Source organism: Ischnura elegans, chromosome 7, assembly GCF_921293095.1.
Source record: "Ischnura elegans chromosome 7, ioIscEleg1.1, whole genome shotgun sequence".
In the NCBI taxonomy this organism is placed as follows: domain Eukaryota; kingdom Metazoa; phylum Arthropoda; class Insecta; order Odonata; family Coenagrionidae; genus Ischnura; species Ischnura elegans.
In genome coordinates this window covers 112,142,687-112,162,948 of record NC_060252.1, presented here as the reverse complement: position 1 = coordinate 112,162,948, position 20,262 = coordinate 112,142,687, and the positions used below count along the sequence as shown (strand labels likewise).

General features: G+C 37.2%; 1 protein-coding gene across 6 annotated transcripts in view; it reads right to left on the bottom strand.

Annotated features, from left to right (window-relative positions):
• The window catches only part of LOC124162702 (neurobeachin), a 1,312,932-nt gene that overhangs the window by 443,158 nt on the left and 849,512 nt on the right, over positions 1–20,262 (bottom strand). For 3 of the 6 annotated variants that reach the window (XM_046539305.1, XM_046539311.1, XM_046539306.1), the window contains exons 5-16: positions 20,123–20,218; positions 13,717–13,838; positions 13,504–13,630; positions 13,266–13,385; positions 12,985–13,131; positions 10,988–11,101; positions 9,454–9,594; positions 8,641–8,789; positions 5,958–6,171; positions 4,267–4,519; positions 2,746–2,888; positions 758–948 (exon numbers count right to left, since the gene is read on the bottom strand). In XM_046539305.1, the coding sequence (XP_046395261.1) occupies positions 758–948; positions 2,746–2,888; positions 4,267–4,519; positions 5,958–6,171; positions 8,641–8,789; positions 9,454–9,594; positions 10,988–11,101; positions 12,985–13,131; positions 13,266–13,385; positions 13,504–13,630; positions 13,717–13,838; positions 20,123–20,218 (1,817 nt within the window). The remainder of the gene's footprint in view (positions 1–757; positions 949–2,745; positions 2,889–4,266; positions 4,520–5,957; positions 6,172–8,640; positions 8,790–9,453; positions 9,595–10,987; positions 11,102–12,984; positions 13,132–13,265; positions 13,386–13,503; positions 13,631–13,716; positions 13,839–20,122; positions 20,219–20,262) is intronic. The other 3 variants (XM_046539308.1, XM_046539309.1, XM_046539310.1) reach the window with 3 other exon arrangements.

Sequence of the window (20,262 nt, the reverse complement as noted above, 5' to 3'; positions counted from 1 at the left end):
TGACAAAATACATACTACATATTCCATTTTATGTCTGGAGTTTACTAATAAATCCAAAGATTAAAGCAAAAATTTACCAATACATATATTGTTTTCTATGACACCTCCTATTTTTCAGTCTTGAACCTATCAAAATTTACCTCACTGCAACTTAATCACATTCATTGTGCCGAACATTCATAAAAATCAACTAATTTTAATCAATAAAAACCAAGAAAAATCACTCTCCAATATCTAGAATGATAAATTTGTATTTTTTCATAGAAATCTTCATTTTCTAAAGTAAGTCAGCATATATTTCAGGGGAGAGGTTTAAGGGATATGTTCAGCATTTATCATTTTGAACTGTTTGAACAGTCCACGGTTTCCATGGAGCCAGTTGCAATGTTGGCAAAACTGTTGTCTACAAAGATGCACAGATGCTAGGCATATCCTAAAAACCTCTCCATTGAATCTCCATCACTCCAAAACAGCCTACACAAGGATTAAACTCAGAATATCTTGGTCACACTCAAGGCAACACATAAATCAGCACTGAGAGAGATCAAGCAAAACCCCATAAAATACTGATAACATTAATGGATGCCAATAACAAGGTGCCATTCTATGAGGAAAATGCAATATTTTAAATTCAAGAGGTATTTACATCTCTTACAAGGATGGTCAACAACAAAACTATGACTATAAAATTTAGTTGCTACGTATTTCCTCAGTTAAAAAGTTATAAAATGAGATAGTGAATGGACAAGGTACTGACTTATGGGTGCTGCGGCTCAAGAAGAATCCTAGCAGCTTCAAGGCTTGCAGTCTTATGAGCTGGCTCTCTGCAGCCAGCAGTTTGAAGATTGTCCTCACTCCCTGCTTCACATCAAATGCTGGGACCATAGATGAGGGATGTTCAGACATCAATGAAATCAGCATCTGCAGTACGTCATGGAGATTTTCATCCTGGAGAAACACAATACAATTACATACATATTAATACTTAATCCATGAATCTTCATTGGTGTTACTTCCAGCTGAAAGAAACATTTTATGTTGACATTTATGATTCTATATCATGATAAAGATAAAATAGTTATTTTATTTTAACAGATTTTATTTCATAACCAACCTATGTTTCGAGAATATACACAAGTCATTATCAAGGGCAGCGTATATTGCCGAAACCTAGGTCAGTTAAGACATAAAATCTACGGAAATAAAACAACTGTTTTATCTTTATGATGATATAGATTATCAATTTCAACAAGGTATCTCATGAGACGTAAAACTCAATTGAGATTCTGACGAATGGTCTATAACATTAAGCAATTGGCCACATTTTTTTTACAAAAACTGAATGGTACTTATTATTCATTTCAAATCCTAAATTTGGACTTCATTGCACCAAAGTTTTATGCACATTATGCCCCAGATTGCCCATATAAACTCAGTGTGGAGAGAAATGCATGCACTTGCATTACTTCTCAAAAAATTGGAGAGAAAATAATTTCAACTTTTTTCTCAGTCGTAAAAGAGTGCTTCTAAAGGTTATTAGTCTGTGCCAAAACAAGGCAAGTATAAGTTTGAGAAAGAATTCTACAATTCAAACTGAACTGAGCCTTCCCCACAATCTTGCAAGATGGTACATACAAAATTCGATGAGAAAAATAAATATGCATCACCAAATTAAAATAATTGGCTTTTCCACTCATTTCACTACATCATTCACTCAAAATTTTCACATGAGTGCATGGATGGGTTATCAATAAACCAATAAGTATTGTAGACTGTTAGCTTCCAGAATTATATTCTACTTAAATATCAACCATAAATATCTCTTTGATGATGACGAGCGTGAATGAATGAGATATGATTTTAATTGTTAACTAAGGAGTACGCCTCATTCACATGGGCATGATTTTTTGAGTTTGAGATTTCAGCACTCACAGATAGTACAGAATCAATAATTATGGAATTTTCTCTGATTTCAAAACATGAGTTCAGGGAATATGACGAGTTTTGAGCAGAGATTCAACGGTATTTTGAATTAGGACGCTGCTTTTACAAACATGGTGAGGTTTAAGTTTGGTTTATGTTTTCCTGAAAAAATACATAATTTTAAGTTTAAAATATTAGCTTTTACAAAAACTGAAGATTAAAAGTACCACATCAATTTATTTTATTTTTACTTTATTCTCAAACCACCGGATACAGCTCTTATTGGCCATTTTACACTGGGGTGTTCAACAAATGTAACAAGTAAACGTACACAAACGACCGTGCCCTGGACCATGGAAACCTACCCAGGCGGGACTCGAACCCGCGACCTCTTGTTTGGCAGGCGAGAACGTTACCCCGCCACCACCGAGGCCGGCCAATAAATCTGATTCGGCTAAAATATAATAAATTTTACCCCAAAGTAACATGCAGGTTTAGATAATTGGAATTGAGTCTTATTTAATATGCTTTGTATAGACAGTATGGGCAGCCCCAAAAATTTCTCAATGGAGCCACAACTATGTTGACAAGATTGCTATGATTCATAATATATACCAAAAATTTTATACATCTAATTTAATCTTTGACAAATTTCATGTCATTATTTACTCTGTTTAACTGCTTCAACAAACACAAATAGGTCTGAATTTTATGTATTGGATTTACTGTGAAAAACTTAAATGTTAAGGAGTGATGGGGTTAAACAATGAGCTTGTATTATAAATATTTTCAAAACGTAAATGAATACAAAGAGGTACCTACTTCATGCATAGTAGTCAAGTAGTTGAGTATGCTCTGCAGTTCATCATCTTTGACCCCATTGCCAATCATGATCAACTGCTTCAAGAACAGAAGAATGTAAGCTCTTATGGACAATATGTCCTTCTGAGGAGGCCTAGGTCCATCTGAAGAGAGAAAAAGATTAATAAGAAAATGAACGAGAGAAAAGGAAAATGATTCAATAATAAATTGAATACAAAAGCATTTGAGATTTCTCTGACCTTCTGGTCAGAGAATACAAAATATGCTATTTGAAATTTTATTTGTTCATCATGAAATTTCATCAATATGTGCAGGGTTGGTCAACATCACCAAAAACTGCCAGCACATGAAAATATTTCCTCAGCATTAAAATGATTACTGGCTCGAAAAGAAATAATTCACAAGCTGAGTAAAATTAAAAATCAAAAAAATAATGATTGCTAAGAGCAAGAGGTATGATTAGAATGCCTAAAAAATCAAATGCCTGGAATACAATGTCACCAAAATTATGACTAACTTCATCTTCAGATCAGAGGGTTTAAAAAATTTCTTTCTGATTTAAAAATAAAATTCTGCAGTCACATAAAAGAACTGCACAAGTAAAGATATTGTCAATGTGGTAAAGTGAAAATATTCTCTCAGACATAAGGCAGGAAAGAAAACATACAAACATTTAAATCATTTAATAAAATTAGAGGAAAGACACTTTTAAGGGAAATATAACAGGGAAAAAACCCACAATGTGGTTTCATTAATTTTTGAGTTAGCTTTTAATGTAGGTTTTTGAAAGTTATACAGGATATCTTAGCACCTAAAGATGGCTCAAGGAATTTCTAATGCCTTTTCTAGCAGTTTTATAAGATAGTGGTATCCTCAATGATCTAATCTTGGTCTATTATACGTTATTTAATTATTAGCTTTATGTGTTCTCAAAGATTATTTATGATTTGTGCATACCATTGAAACCAACAATGAATACACGAGCTGACAGCGATGCCTCAAAAAAATTACCATCCCAAAGGACCAATAAGGAGTTAAGCCCAGAGGACGTTATCTTCATATCCATCAACTTGCAGAAGCCTTCTTAGGGATTTACTGGATTTAATTGTCCCAGGTGAAGCCTTGGTACACCCCAAATCAAAATCATTGTAGTGCGAGATGGCCCAGGGAAATGAACTAGCCCCTCCCAATCCGAAAGTGTGGTTTCACATGCCTGTGGCTTGGTTTGGAGTGAGCTTTGCCCTCACCTATCCAAACCAACCTTCAGGTTGAATCACTGAGTGAGTGATTAAATGTAACTCAATTATTCTTTCTTAATTATACAGGATGCTGTTGTCTCTTTTAACTTATTTATTCAACTGCACAGGTAACTTGTCAACCACCTTTTTCTTACCCTTGACAACCCTTTGCTTATTTATAAACTTAAACACTTAATGTTGTTAATTTAAATTAACATTTTGTTAAAATAATTGCTATTAACTTCAACATGATTATTTCCGAGAGGCGAGAGGCTGATCTTACCAATTCCTTTGGGCGTGATGCCGCTCTTGTGCCTTGGGTTGACCACCCAGTAGTAATACTTGAGGGTGTGCATGGTCTGGAGGACGGTGGAGATGCGGCGCACGTTGGAGTAGATCTGCGTGTCGGAGAGGAACTCGGCGGCGAGGTAAGAGTAGAGTCGGGCTTGCACGGGCACGGGCGTGTAGATCCAGAGCGCCGGGTTGAAGAGGACGTGGTCCAGCAGCTGCCACGTGAGGAACGAGAAGCAGAACAACTGTGTGCCAGTCGGGGTGCAGTGCCACTCACTCCCGCGTGGCGGCGCCACCAATACGCCCTCAGAGTGGAGGAGACGCGCACGCAGGAGGGAGGGACTGCACAAAACGTCCACTGGCAGTTTCCCTGTACGTAGGGGGTTGCGCACTAGGGGGCCTTTGTTTCCCTGCTCTTCGCAGAATTGAAACTAATTGCGTTCCTATCCGTTGGTTGGATGGTGTGCTTAAATTTGCCATCGTAGTTCTGCACACTGCTCTGTGATACACAGTGGAGAAAGGAGAGGGGATACCAATGCTCCCAAGGCCATAATGCTCGTGGGTGGGATGAAGATTGGGAGAAATGGCCGCGAGTGAACCCCTTCAAACGACCCCTCCATTTCATAACCCCCCCTCCCCAGGAGTTGGAAAGCAGGAATATGATTTTATAGCGCACGTAATGCCTCTTAAAGCAAGAAATGTGAGAGTAGTACGCATAAAAATAATGAAATAAAAACATGAGTAAGAAAACCCCGTCACTGACTTAACTAAGCTTCTCAGGAACGAGAGGGTGAGGCTGTCTCGCCACCACTCCTATAGGCACCCCTTGTATCCCTAAGCAGCGGCTCAGCGGCACATTTCGGATGTGCATGTGCCACCCTATAATAAATATCATTCATTGCACCAATTTGTGCATGGGAGACTGCCAGTTTCCGTAAGCACTACACAATCAACTGTGGGTTCTGGCCTAATCACAAATCGTACACACTACATGTTACCACCTAAGACTCTGAAAAGTACATATGAATTTACAACTGCTGTGCTAATCAGGAATTGTCATTTCAAAATCATAACTAACTAAACTTTCTCAATACATATCAGTAAGTTATCATAAACTAATTATGTATATATGATTGAACTACACAGTCAGAATCAAGTGATTTACATGGTGAATACAAGGTAACATACAGGAAAAGGAATTTACCACTTCCACAAGACTACATGGGAGATAAAGACAATTCACCCATATCAAAGTGAATCCTGATACGTAATTATTTTACACATAAAGGTACATCACTATTTGACTACTATTATGCCCGTGGAGCAAATTTTTTTGGCAAAAATGGGCAAATTTACCTTCTAAATAAAATTAAAAATATAACAATACCTTAAATACTATGTATATAGTTATACCCTACTAGTTATATACCTACTTCCAAATTATGAATTTCAAAGAAAAATATGAACATGCAATGGTTACAATATTTTAGAAGACCATGAGGGCAACAGATATCTAACGAATTACAAACTAGTATAGAACTGCTGGTATAATCACAATTGTTTCTATAATTTTACTTGCTTTCAACACATAATAGGATAACTTTAAAGATATGACGTAGGAACAATTACAGGTTTGGAAAGAATCTAATGAAAGGGGATTAGGGAGCTCTTCCTAATATTCACCTGCTTGAGAAGCAGATCGCTGTTGCTGCTGAGGCAGGTGACGAGGTATTTGGTGAGCCCCAGGAATGACGTCAACACCTCGGTCGTAAGATGCTCCCGTGATGCCCTCTGCAGAACGTGGCTAATGACTAGGAATCCTCTGTTCTGTATCATATGCTGCTGGACTGTTTGTGAACTTTCAACTAGCTCACAGATGAAACATAAGAGCTTGGAACTGCAAATGAGAGGACAAAAGGAATATGCAAAGGGAAGGCAACTGTCATGATCACTGCTTATGAGGATGGGAACTAAAATAATGCACCAGACTCCTGATTATCCGGATGCGGTTTATCTTTGTTCCATCTTGTATACCATGTGACCCAACGTCTCGCTAGTTTAGCTACTGAAAATTTGTTTACATTTGTAATTTCAGTATTTTGTGACTTTGTGAATTTATCTGTGCTGAATAATCTTGTTTGACAAGCAAATTTACATTGAAGTACACTATGGAAGAGGAAAATAATCCGTCTTTCGTGGTGACGACTGGCAAAAAAGTATTGGAAGTGCCAACGTAACACAACCATCAACGCCGGATTAAGTTTCAGTATACCAAATTCCTGGAAAAAGTGGCTCTAAAATGCACGAAGATATTTACAAAGAAGTCCTTGTCATATCTCATATCTGTGACCGTGTAAATGTAAGTAAATGGAACATTTTTTGTATTTGATAGTAAACTGAACTTGTGTGTGTACTCTTTCGTACGTCTAATGTGATTAATGAACCGCTAATTTCAATCCAATAAGTACATATTTAAGATTATTCAACATTATGTTCTCAGTGTAATTACAATTTAGCATGATATTTGCTTTCGTGGGCATAGCAAAAATGCAATCCATTCAGACCGAATAAGTTGAAATATCAGGGTTCTCGCTGTAGAATCTACTTTGTTAGCAGTACGATGGTTCCGTGATCTTTATAAAAAAATAAAATCAGATGCAGAACTACTAGGATATTTGAATTTCAATGCAAAGCTACACCAGGATTACTACTTCCATTAGAATCCCCGTTGTAAAATGAATTTATTTTATTTACTAGCTGGCAATGATTATTTCAAGTTTACTACGACATCTGCTCTAACATTGCAGATGATGATCAGCGGCGGTGGGAAAAAAAAACATGATTTATTTTAGAATATTCTTCAATGGTTAACCATTCGTAAATTAAGAGAACTGTTATCTACGATCTTAAATTGCATATTTCATATGATGAATGCACAATTATTTCCATGGCCTCGCATGTGGTTGAATTTGGCACAAGGGAGCCGGAGATTTTGTCGCTCTTGGACATGTTTAAACTGTGACTGGTCTAGGTCAAAATGGATGGGAAGGGAATAGTAGAAGTGAACGCAGCTGGGAAACTGGAAGTAGAGATAGAATGAATCATAGCCAGGCACTTGCCCGGATAGAAAATTTGCCATAGCTTTGGTTTTCTATAACCAGGGCTTTGACTTCATGGGAGTTCCGACTTCTTGTTTCTCAAGCATCGTGGTACAGTGATCACGGATCCACATCCTACGCAACTTGTGAGAGATGCTACTATGTGGGGTGGTGCCTGACAGTGTAGTTTCCGATGTCGCGCAGCGGTTTTGAAGCATTTGTGCACACCACTTTTCTGGATGCGTGATCTCACAGCCAATGGTGCGTGGTTTTCGGAAACCAGGTATTGCATGGAGCATTAGGAATGTGAGTACAATAATCACGTTATAGCCACTAAAAAGACTGCAGTTGAAAAAAGAAAGCTCTCAGTGATTCTGGAAAGCTATCTAAAATAAAAGACAATGAGCATAAATAACGATAGATTGTTTGATTTGCGTAAATTGTGAAAATTACAAGAAATTAAAGTGAAAGTCTGGATTGTTCATGTCATCTCCGCCCACCATTGGACCGGATAACCAGGAGTTCACTAAAATAAATGCATATAAAAAAGTAAACTGAAAATTGTGATTGAAAATAAAGTCAACCCTTGATTATTCAATTTATGGATTTTCTGAGGTCATTTCTCCTCCTATGACAGATTGATGAGTACATATTTTATCTGTGAGAATAAAATTTGCAAAGTTCAATTCCTTCAAAAGAAGAGAAAGTTAGCACACAACAAATGCCGCATTTATGTATTCACTGTCTCTGTCGCAACACATGAACTATTTTCATCCTAAAAAATTACCTATATCATGACTGTCATTACAGTGTTGTTCGGTCATCCATGTTTTTTCTTTAAATCATCCATCCCTGTATGCAAATCCATCAAACATGGGCAGTCGAGGGGTGACTTTATTCATTAACACGTTGCGTACGGATGGCAAGAATTCTTGTCATTTTTTTCCCGAACGTTCCACACGGATGACGAAGATTCTCGTCATTTAGACGTGTCAACCTAAACAATTTTTAAGCGTACAATACGTATTCGTTGGTACGTTTTCAGTTGTAGTTCATTATTCATAATGAATTGATGCATCATAACGTTTGATTGGATAAAGTTATATTCTAAACATTAGCTTTTTAACCATGTTTAAACCATAGGCATTACGCCCTAATAGGCACATATTTCCCACAATCGACGTTCCTAGGAATTTAAATACCCCGGTACGCAACGTGTTAAAAACTGAAATATGTAGCGAACAAAAAAAACCGCATGAAAATCTCACCAGAGGGAGGGGTCTCGCTTGGAATCAGTGGCACCTGCTGCAGCTTCATACGGCAAATCCAGCTGCGAGAAGAGTGGGAAGAGAACTTGAATGCCTCCAATTGAATTCAAAGTGCTGTGTATCGAATGAGTCATCACAGCCTTCACGTCCTGAAAAATGAAAGAATATATGTACATGTTAATCCATGAATATTGGGCTAGCCAAGATATAATTTCATAGTGTTACCAGCAAACAATTATTTTGATGCTTGAAAAGAGGGATAGAGAAATATTTAGGGCTGTGGAAAAGAATGGCAAAGAAAATGAAATGATAGAGCCAGAAATGAAGAAATGTTTACCAAACATGTCATTCATTTTGGGAACAGAGATGCCTGTGGATATGCAGTGAAAGAAAGTGAAATATGTACTTGGTTACGCTGCATGGCAGGAAGGAAAAGTTGGTGAGGAATAGACAGTGGAAAGCAAGGAAGAGTAAGAAAAAGGAATGGTAACAAATTGGACGTTATGGAAGGAAGAGGCAGAGTGTAGATGAAAAGGCCTGCAGAGAGTAGAAGAGCAGGAGGAGGCAGCGGACACCTATTTTGGGACCATTAGACAATGTAAAAGAATGAAGGAAAGAGGGAGAAAATGGATATTACTCACAATGACTATGAATTATCAATATTAAAATGGAAAATAAAATCACAACGGACAGTGAAAAAGTTAATTTAGATCCAAGTAGATTAAGTTTGAAAGATCAAAATAGAAATTTAATGTCCTCATTCACTACAGCATGGGTTTCAATGGAAGAGTGCTTCCAAAATAAATACAGTACCTGCAACATTAGAGCATGAGGTGTGTGGACAAAATAAGACACATTTCCCTTGGGAGCAGACTGGAGGCACAATTGCCCATCCGTGGCCACAGGATTGTACATAAAAACAATAGTGCTCGACAATTTCCCATCATACAACACCTGCAATCGGAAAAGAATTCAGTTTAGCATGAGGGCACTCAAAAAATGGCTGATTTTAGGTTTCATTCACCACATTCTACAATTGCTAAGCATGCAAAGTAGGTACATCTGATCTCATACACTATTGATTCAAGAGGCTAGAGGAAAAATTTAAGCAATCATCATTACTTTCACAGACTTATTTTGAAATAACCAACAGGGATACTAATACACTAAACTGAATGTATTAATAGATGTATGTTCTTTCTAAACATAAAAAACGACACATTTGTTACATATTTTTATGCTAAAAAAACCTAAATTGTAATATTTAGGGATCACTATCACTTTCTCCTGATTAATAAATGTAATTCAATGACCACTTTGAAAGGCGTGAAATTTCTGACTAGCTATGCAGAAATATATAAATTACAAACTTATCATTATATTAATCATATTTGTCACCTTTCTCTGCTTATGCATATAAAATTCACATAATAAGTTAATGAGACATGGTCTGCTTTAAAAAATATGCTCAATTAATCACTAGTATAAAGCAAATAAACAAGTCGTGAAAACCTTAACAATTTGAAAACAAAGATGAAATACTAAATAAATCACTCAAAAATGAAAAATTCAATATGTTAATATTTCACAGGGCACATTTATTCACTTCTGGTTGTAAATTGGAACTATCTAAGAGTCCTGCTCATAGTTAATTATTTTTACTACGCAAATATCTTTAGGCATAAGCAAATTTTAGTATTGATATTCTCTTTCCTCATAAATTTACTATCTTTAAAATTTCCATTTTCCAGTGAAACTTTTACAGTTACTATATAGGTCAAATCAATCAAAACAAATTATTGCATGCTCTTGTTCACTTATACATATAGTCAACAACATCACTAAGATTGGGCTAACTCAGTACAATACAAAATACTACCAAGTAACTACTGATAGTAAATTCAAAATAGCTGGTGATAAGTGCACAGTTTGTTTAAGATACATGGAAAACCTACACAAAAATCAATGAGAGGTAAAAAAATGCAATAAAAACAAGATTCTAAAAAAATACACATTAAAATTTGAGCAGCAAGACAAAAATGTGTTCTACAATTAAGATCTTATAAATTATTTCTACTCAACAGCATATTTACTACAATAGATGCCAAAAATCACACAAACTTCTGCTTAAAAATGGAGCAAGTTAGGATGCTAAAATAAAAGTTAGCAAAATACACTCAGTCTAAATGCAAAAAAGTACAAAAATATTCTTCCACTTACTAAATCTGGAATGCACACATATACCTCTTGTACAGAAAAAGAGATGAAAAATTAGCCAAAAAGTAATGAAATAAAAGTATAAATGTGGAACAGAGTAACATAAGAAAAAAAGCAAAATAAAGCTTACAGGCGCCAACTTTTGCTCCGTCATGCATTGCTCAGGCTGTTGTTGAGGTTCACTCACCCTTTTGTGGTTGTCAGGGAGATTTAAGTTGCACTCATTATCGAATCGAAATTGACTCTGCAGCGGGAAATAAAGAAAACAAGGATAAGGTTAATTCTCACGGATAAAATATCCAACCTGGCACAAACAATACAATAAGATCCTAGCAAACCAAATAAAAGGGGTAGAAGTTGTTTTAGTGAAAGATTTTTTTCTTTTCATCTGACACAGGGCTATTCGTAAACGTATTGTAGGCAGGGTTGGATCATAGAGATTTCATTGAAGACAGTGTGAAAGCTTTACGTTTTTAGAAGACATAAATTCACACACAATTACATTGAATGGGGGGAAAAGTACCACTCAACAGAAGTATGACCAAGGGATAGGAGACCTGGAGGAGAAGATACAAGGTCCAACGTCCAACGACTAGATCCCTCCCCTCTCTTTAGCGATGCACAAACAATTACTGCAGTGAATTTTATGTTCATTATCAGATTTGAAATTATATAAAGATTTGGAGTATTTCAAACCCTAATATATGAATGGTGATGAAATCCACATTGGTATGAGACACGGTCTCCGGCATTACTTTGTGGAATTCCTTCATCATAAAATAAAAATAAATTGTTCTACTTATTATTATACTAATTAAAATACTTTGTTGGTTGTACTATTTAAAATAAAGTGTGGAATAGAACAAAGTATTTTTTATTTTATGAAATCCACATTGATTATGATGGGGAAAAATTCTCCTGGAATGCACATTGAACCATGTGCTTCATGCTTTTATCTAGGTAACAAATAGCATAATGAACCCATGTCAAATAGCAATGGATATTACAGAACATAGACAGCAGGGTGGTCTGTATATTGGCTCAAAAATACATTGGTTGGTGGTTTAATTCCCACTTCAGGAGACTGTTTTCCTCCAGGCATATGATGTGATAGTATTGCCAATGTTTAAAATGCTATTCCCATGAGTACATCTCTATATCATCCCTAAAGATGAAGGGTTTGCTAGGTCAGCCCCTCCTCATAGCCCCCTTTGTATCCTGGTTTATTCAGGCAAATCCTATTACAGTTTTGGCCATTTCAGAAGACCCTGTTACGTTAGCTAGTTTTATACTGTGAACAAAAAACAAAATATAATATCACCATAATATATCCGCCATCTGCTCATAGCACAGGGGTACACATAGTGGCGAAAATAGAGGTACACATAGATATTATTATTTAATCATATTAAAAATATTAGAATAGAGTGATAAAGCCACAATGTTTCAAAGAAAAACTATTCATCCTCCATGTATTAAGAACCAAGGAAAATTGTAAAGGCAAGAAAAGGTCAAACAAAACTTAATTGGTTCAATAAACTTCAAATATTGGTATACATATTTAAAATGCATATTAATATCATGAATTAGAGATAGAGCAATCAATAAAATTTGATCATAATTATGAATTTAGCTAATAATCATCCTAAGGCCACAATATGATTTGAACACTGATTTTCTTAAATTATGAATTATACTGTGAATGTCCCACAAATATTCTATTAGGTTATTTTTAAATTAATTCACTAAATATATTTTAAAATGGTGTAGAATTTTTGACATGGTATACATTCAATCAAAAATGTACACTTTTAATATAATCCTCAAAAATGATTAAAAAGATTTCATATACAGTCACATGAGAATAAATTCAAGTTTCATAACATTTATCATTAATTTGACCATTTACACTTTCTCATCAGAGGCAAATATTTTCAGAATGAGTAAATGAATGACTAGTCAATATGATGTAAGGAATATTTCACGGCTACATATTGGGAGAAACATAAAGTATTACAAACATATATAGGCCATCAATTATTATTACGGAGGCTATTATTATTATCAATTATTGTTGTACCAAGAAACGTACACCATACGATGATTTGGGTGGAACAGGACACTTACTTTGTACCCAGGTCCTAACCTATGCATTGCACAAATTTGATGTGTTGTCAGAGCTTCACTAAACAGGTAAATGGCAGACATTTGACCACAAAACACTCTCTCTTCATCCACTTCTGGGGTAGCACCAATATAACACTTGTCAAATGGCTGCAAAATGATTATAAAAAAGTATCAGCATTCTGTACATGTGCCATAGTTTTGTGTAGTATTCTTAAGTACAATGCACTGTTGGTGCATTGTACTTAAATACAATGCACTGTGTAATACTAAGCACCGCCTACCTCATTGGTTGAAACAAACCACGCCATTTCTGTACTTGAAGCTAACTGCCCATTGACAAAACATTTAATCTCACTTTTTGTCCACCTGTTGTAGATATATACGATGGCTATCATGTACCACTGCCAAGGGAAAAGATAATTATTCACAAGTGTATCAACATTGCACTCATAAACATCTCAATAGCCAATACTTGAGCTCGAGATTTTTAAAAATTTTACTTAAAAGGCATTCACTCACCTTTCGCGGTTGGAATTCATATTTCACACAATGCTGGAAACCTTTACCTTTGATCTTCATCGACGTCAACACAAGGCAATTACCAACAAAATGGGCTGAATAACCCACGCCTTTACTCGTCTTGAAACTAGAGAAAAGCAAAATATATTGCCAGGAGAATAATTTTTAAAAAATCATCACAAAATTGAAACAGACTCCAAAACGTGAATTTACCAGTAAAGATACGGTTTTTCCCTCTCAATGTTCACTGAATTGATTGGGTCCAGCCGAAACCACGTTGTGAAAGTGAACCCATTTTCGTAGGGCCACTTTGCCAAGGGAGGTAGAACAACAGCCTGCAAATATAACAAAATCCATTAGAGTATGCACTAACCATTTCACAATGTAAATATGAACTTAGCTATATGCCTTCCATAAATACATTAAAACTTATGCAGTGCCGAATGGACAGCAATTTTCTACTTTTTCAAAACAATTTATTGAGACAACTTGTTTTCATACTCAGTATCATTTCCACAATTGGGAACTAGGTGGCCACCCACCAATAGTTATAGAAATTTTGAAAAAAATGGAAATTTTTGAGGCGGCTCTATAATGTAAGTTTTTATTTCAACAATTTAACGAACAATGTTCAAAAACAATGAAATGAATATCTAAAAAGTCACTTGTCTATGACAATCAGACCTGAGATGCATCATTGCCACTAAGAATTGGCCCAATGGCTTAGAAAGGGTTGAGCTCTGCCCTAACCTATCCAAACCAACCTTCAAGTACAATCACTGGCAGAATGTTATTTCCAAGAAAAAATTTTGCCCTTATAATAGACATGGTCTGAGGTAAAAATTGAAAATAACCATTCATGGAATATGAACAAATAAAAGCTTTTATTTTTAAACTAATGTTTTTCCAAGCCATGTTAGGCGACCATAGTGCAAATACTTCAATTACTTTATGCTAATAACTCAAACAGTAGTTAGCAGATCAGTGCAAATTTCTATTAGAATAAGTTTGTTGAAGCAAAATTTACATCAATTTGAATTCCACAATGGCATTTTTATTATAATTTTAATCAACTTTTATCCCATGGATAAGACCGAATTTCAATCCACTTTTTGGCATACCCTGAATGTGCATGATTTGCATGTCTGTGGCTTTAGTTGGGGGTTAGCTTTACCCTCGCCTAACCAGCCAACCTTCGCTTTGAATCACCGAGAGAGGTAATGACACAGGAGTGTTGAAACTAGTGAAGGCTTTACCGAATAAAGCTGTGAGAAATTGACAAAGTTTTCAACAAGCACATGCATTCAGCTATGAACTCCTCAAATTCCTGAAAGTAAAACTCGTGAACTATTGAAGACATACTAACGGAGCAACCAATGGGAAAGCAACAGGGCCCCCAACACTGAAAGTTTGAAATTCACACTCCCGTGACTTAGTTAGGAGTGACCTCTACCTTAACCTAACCACTCAGGGAAAAATTTCTGCTATGTAAGCCATTTGAAACTGTAATCTATCTGCTTTGTAACCACTGATTTGTATGTGCTTTCGAACTGCTGTAGAATTGAAACACGGTACACAGGAGTTCATGACATCATAGCGTCCTACCATGTCATCAACTCATTTGTACGCCTTTCTAACTCATACGTAACACATTTTGAACTGCTTTGGATTTCCAATGGAAACTGCTATGGAACCAATTTTCAACCTTTGGAACTCATTTGGAATTAACATTGGAACTGATTTGTACCATTCGTTCACCCGTGTTGGAACTGATTTGTACCAGTCGGTCACCCGTTTCGGAACTCATTTGTACACCATGCAAACTGCTTTGTAGCAGTTCAAGATAGAGATGGGTCAAAAAGAACCGAACTTCCAAAAAGAACTGTTCACTGAAATGAACCGGTTGGAAAATGAACAGTTCTCTAAAACTCCCTGTTCACTGTTCATGTACACCTACGCTGCAAAATTGCGGCGTATTCGGTCCAAAAAGTATGCTTACCAAGAAGTATTTGGAACTGCAGTTTACTCCAGCAAGTGCATAGTGGTCACAACCAGTTGCGGAGCGAGCGGGGGGTTTTGGGAGTTAAACCCCCCCCAGATCTCAGAGAAATTTTTAAGTTTAATCCATTTTACTTAATTGGATTTATATTACTAATATGATAGTGTAAGGATTAATAAAATATCCCTCAGAAAACTGTAAAACTCACCATTTTGAACCGTGTATCTTAAAATTCCGCAATTTATCAATCTCACACCTACCGCTTATCCTGCTGGGTATTCCATACCCCCACACACACCGGTATAAGTTGCAGAAAAGTTTCTCGGGTTTTCCACCGGTTGATGTCGTCCATGTCTCCCGACGTTTCGAGCAGCGACTTGCGGATCGAAACGTCGGGAGACATGGACGACATCAACCGGTGGAAAACCCGAGAAACTTTTCTGCAACTGATACGCCGGGAAAACCTAAGATCATACAACACCGGTATTAGTTGCACCTAAACCCCCCCACCCCCAGCCTTAATTCCTAGCTGCGCCCCTGGTCACAACAGATGGCAGTTACGACGCAATTCATCCAAGGCCGTCGAAGTACGTCATAGACAACCGAGCCCCTCCCCTTCCTTCTCTGCCAATCCCTTCCGTCCACTAACACTGTTCATTGAACAGTTTAGCTGCTGAGCGGTTCGAACGGTTGTTCAAAATATTAGGTTCGTTTTAACCGTTCTTTTTCTCAGAGTAATCATTCTCGGAGGGCGTTTTTCTACCCCTCGGCGTTCATTTTGCGGAGGGCATTCTTTTCTATGAGGAAGTTCTTTTTTTTTTTAGAGGCCGTTCGTTTCCCCTGGCTGTTCATTTGAGCTCTCGCGTTCATTTTGATTTTGTGTTCATTTGAACATTCGCGTTCGATGAACAGGATGCGATGGTTCAGGTTCGAGGTCAATTTACGGCTCGGTTATCTGTTCGTAATTTTTTCTATGGTTCAAAGTTAATTTAAACATTAGGTTAAAACTTTATTTTGATTAGTTATACTATGCAAAAATGTACTTCAGCAAACGGAAAAGTTAAACATAAATTGTTTAACAATGCTATATCCACTATGCATTTTGCTATTAAATTATTCGTAATGGAATTAACTTTTAACTGGGTTAATATATTTTACCGTGCGTTGCTGTAAGAGGTCTGAACTTCTGATTTTTAAGAGACAAATATTTGGCTTCAACTTTCCTCAAATTACATAGTTTGAAGTGTAATTAGACATCGAAGGGGATGCGGTTGGTACTCTTCCGGAGAAAGTCTACTGAGACACATATCCATCATTTTCGAAGGAATGAAAACAATATGTTACCTACGGCGATTTTATTTGATGCGATATTAGCTTTTTCACGTCGCCAAATTTCATGTATTTTATTGAGACCTTTTAGCACATAAATACCCCTCAAAAGGGCTAACTCCTTCTTTGCTTTCAATGTTTAACATTTAAATATGTTACAGAATTCCATGGGTGTAACAGATTCTACTATTTTTTACATTCTACCAAAAGTACAAATTTAGCAAAGAAACTGATTATTTCTCACCGTCTTATGCATGCTATTATTGACAGTTAATTGCACCTTTAGAGTGGATAGATACCTAAGATATCTAAGAGCTAGCTAGATTCACAAATGAGGTTTATACTAAAAATATTTATAAAGAACAGTTAGCTGCGTGTGAAAGTCTAAATTGCTCATAAGAGCAGCATTTTAAAGAGTTATATACGCGAATAACATCAGACGCTGGATTGATAAATATTAATTCTGGGTTATTCTACAGCAGCAGATATTGTCCTGCACACGGATGACCAAGTAAAGGCCCGGGACAGAATTTGCTTGAAATTACTATGACAACCTGCACAAACCAAATTAAACCAGGTTCAAAGTGAACGGTTCATCAAAATGAACAGTTTAACCCACCTCTAGTTCAAGATGACGTCTAAATCTCTCCTGAAGTTTATGGTAGTTTGCTTAGAAAATTTAGGCCAGTCGAATATTGCGAATTGAAGTGCGGCAGTAACATTATTTCGCAATAGTCCCAAATATTCGCCACCACGGAAGGTCCTTCTAACTCGACAACAATAACACAAGATAGACGTATCCAGGGGCGCCGACTTATAGAAAATATTGGGGGGGCCCCAATATTTTTTATAAGTCGGCCCCCCTAATACATTAATATGGGGTAAGGATTAGTATAGGGGGTCTTGCCCCGGGAAGAGGTTAAATTCGAGGTGTGTCGCAGCAACGAAACACTATCATGATTCACACCACTTATTTTCAGTTAACCTGCTTACTACCTTCTAATGATTTGTTTTAACACATTATTGAATGTATTTTAAAAGGTAACTATCGTCAAACATGGGAAATAAAAAATACCAATATATTGTTGTGATTTCACAAAGCATTGTATCACTTAATTATCTTCTTGAATTATTGAGGGGGCTCCGCCCCCCAAACGAATCTTTGAGGGGGCTCGGGCCCCCTCAGGCCCCATGGAGTGCAGGCGCCACAGGACGTATCCGAAAGGTACAGTGGCTATGGTGGTCAAGAAAGTCCTCATCGAGAGCTTAACTCCGGTCTTCCGTGGTTGACGTGGATCATTCAGTGTCCATTTCTGAGTAAAATGCCTTCGTTTCTGGATATTTTTCCTTGAAAACCGTCATGTTAAATATCTGAAAATCCGATGCAAAATGAGAAAAATATCCTTTTCGGGTAGGTACCCGAACTTGTTTCAATACATTGAAACATATTTTCGAAGGAAGGATTCATTTTTGGCGAAAAAAGTCCTAAAATACGGGAGAAAAAATGGACGTAAACCATTTCCTGGGGATCGGGAAGACAATACATCGACCGGTATGTTTTATGCATATAAATCGATGCCAAATATTACTTTTTCCGAAAATATTAAAGAACAAAATCATTTTTTTTATTGTTGCAAAAAATACCGAAAAATTCAACATTTATGTGCGAAATATACTTTGAAAGCATAGACTGATGTTTTTACCATAATTATCTACTTGGAAACGCCAAAAAACTCCATTATTAGCGACGTTTGCCATGAAGTTGCTATCGAATACCTTATTTTACGCAACCAAGATTCTCAGTACGTAGTGAAGAAAACCATGTCGCATTTCAAAACGGGTCCAAGATTACGATTTAAGCAACAAGGAAAATAGAATAATTATTATTTAAACTCACTCGAATAAACATTTTAGAGTTCCGTTTCCATTAACTGACTTACAATTATTTCTTAAAACGCTTATGCATTTCTAATGCATATATTAGAAAAATTTCGTTTTCTCGAGCAAACGACTCCGACTGAACTTGGCCATGGTATGTCGGCGCGTAGAAGACAGTTCCATAACAAATGATGACGTCTGTACATTGCATGGAGTCGTCCAACAGGAATTTCAAACGTATGGAAAGCAGTTACATACGAATCTTCTCAGTACACAGCAGTTACACGTGAATCTTCTCTGGACACAGCATTTACAATAAGAATGATGACGTTGGTGCGAAGGGTTCCGCGGTGCGATGGTAATGTAGGCTGCATTTTCTGGGTTTCACCGCGTCGCGGTTGTGTTGGAGACAACAGTTTCTCCTGCATTCCAACAGGCGTCTTCAGGTCGAAGACGCCTGAAGACGAAGGGCAACAGTTTCGTCTGCATTACAGCAGGCGTCTTCAGGTCGAAGACACCTGCTGTAATGCAGACGAAATGCAGGAGAAACTGTTGTCTCCAACACAACCACGACGCGGTGAAACCCAGAAAATGCAGCCTACATTAAGAATGATGACGTCTGAAAATCCTGTCGAATCATTCAATTGGAGTTCCAAATGTGTAGAGATCAGTTTCAGTGGAACACACACTGACCAAAGGAGTTCGAAAGATTTCAAACGAGTTATAAACTTCTTCATATTTCCAATTTTTCGTACAAATGAGTTCCACAGCAGTTCCATGACAGATTTTGGCGGTTCAAAACAGTTTCAAAAGGATTCCAAAGCAATTGGAAAGCAAAAGGCTTTCCCTGAGCAGCCAACCTTTGATTTTAAAAAGTTTACAATCCGTATATTTATTCAGCCATCAACTCCATGTCCCTCCTAAAAGTGAACTCGCCAGCGCTGTTGAGAAACACCGGGGTTACGTCAGGCAAAAACCCTTCTAGGAGAGCTCTCTCCTAGACTCGAGAGAAGACTTCTCCTTATGAACAGAAGTCAAGTGCGGACGGTAGTAGGCCTGCTTACGGGACACTATCATGTAATGAGACATATGCACCTGCTGGGGTAACGGACTCAGATAGGTGCAGATGGCGTGAGACGAGAGAAGAAACAACCACTCATCTAATATGCGAGTGCCCCGCAATCATGAGGACTCGATACAGACATCTGGGCTCACCTTTTATAGAGCCCAAGGAAGTAAGAGATCTTCCCATTGGGGACCTTTTGTCCGTCGCTAAGGACATAGGCCTCTCTGGGTGATCCATGATTGGTGGTTAGCACAATGGACCTACAGGTCTAAGTGCCCTGGGAGCTGATCCCCCACCGCATCAACGAATCTAATCTAAATAGCCAGCGCTGTTGAATATATACTTACGGAGCCTTTCCTTCCGGGGAAGCTGAAGAACACGTCGGGTCCATTGCGATGCGGCATTTGCCTCAGCACGTTCAAGAGCTTCGGAGAGTGCCGGGGCTGTCGGGAGAGAGACGCACATCAGGCGAATTAATCAATGCACT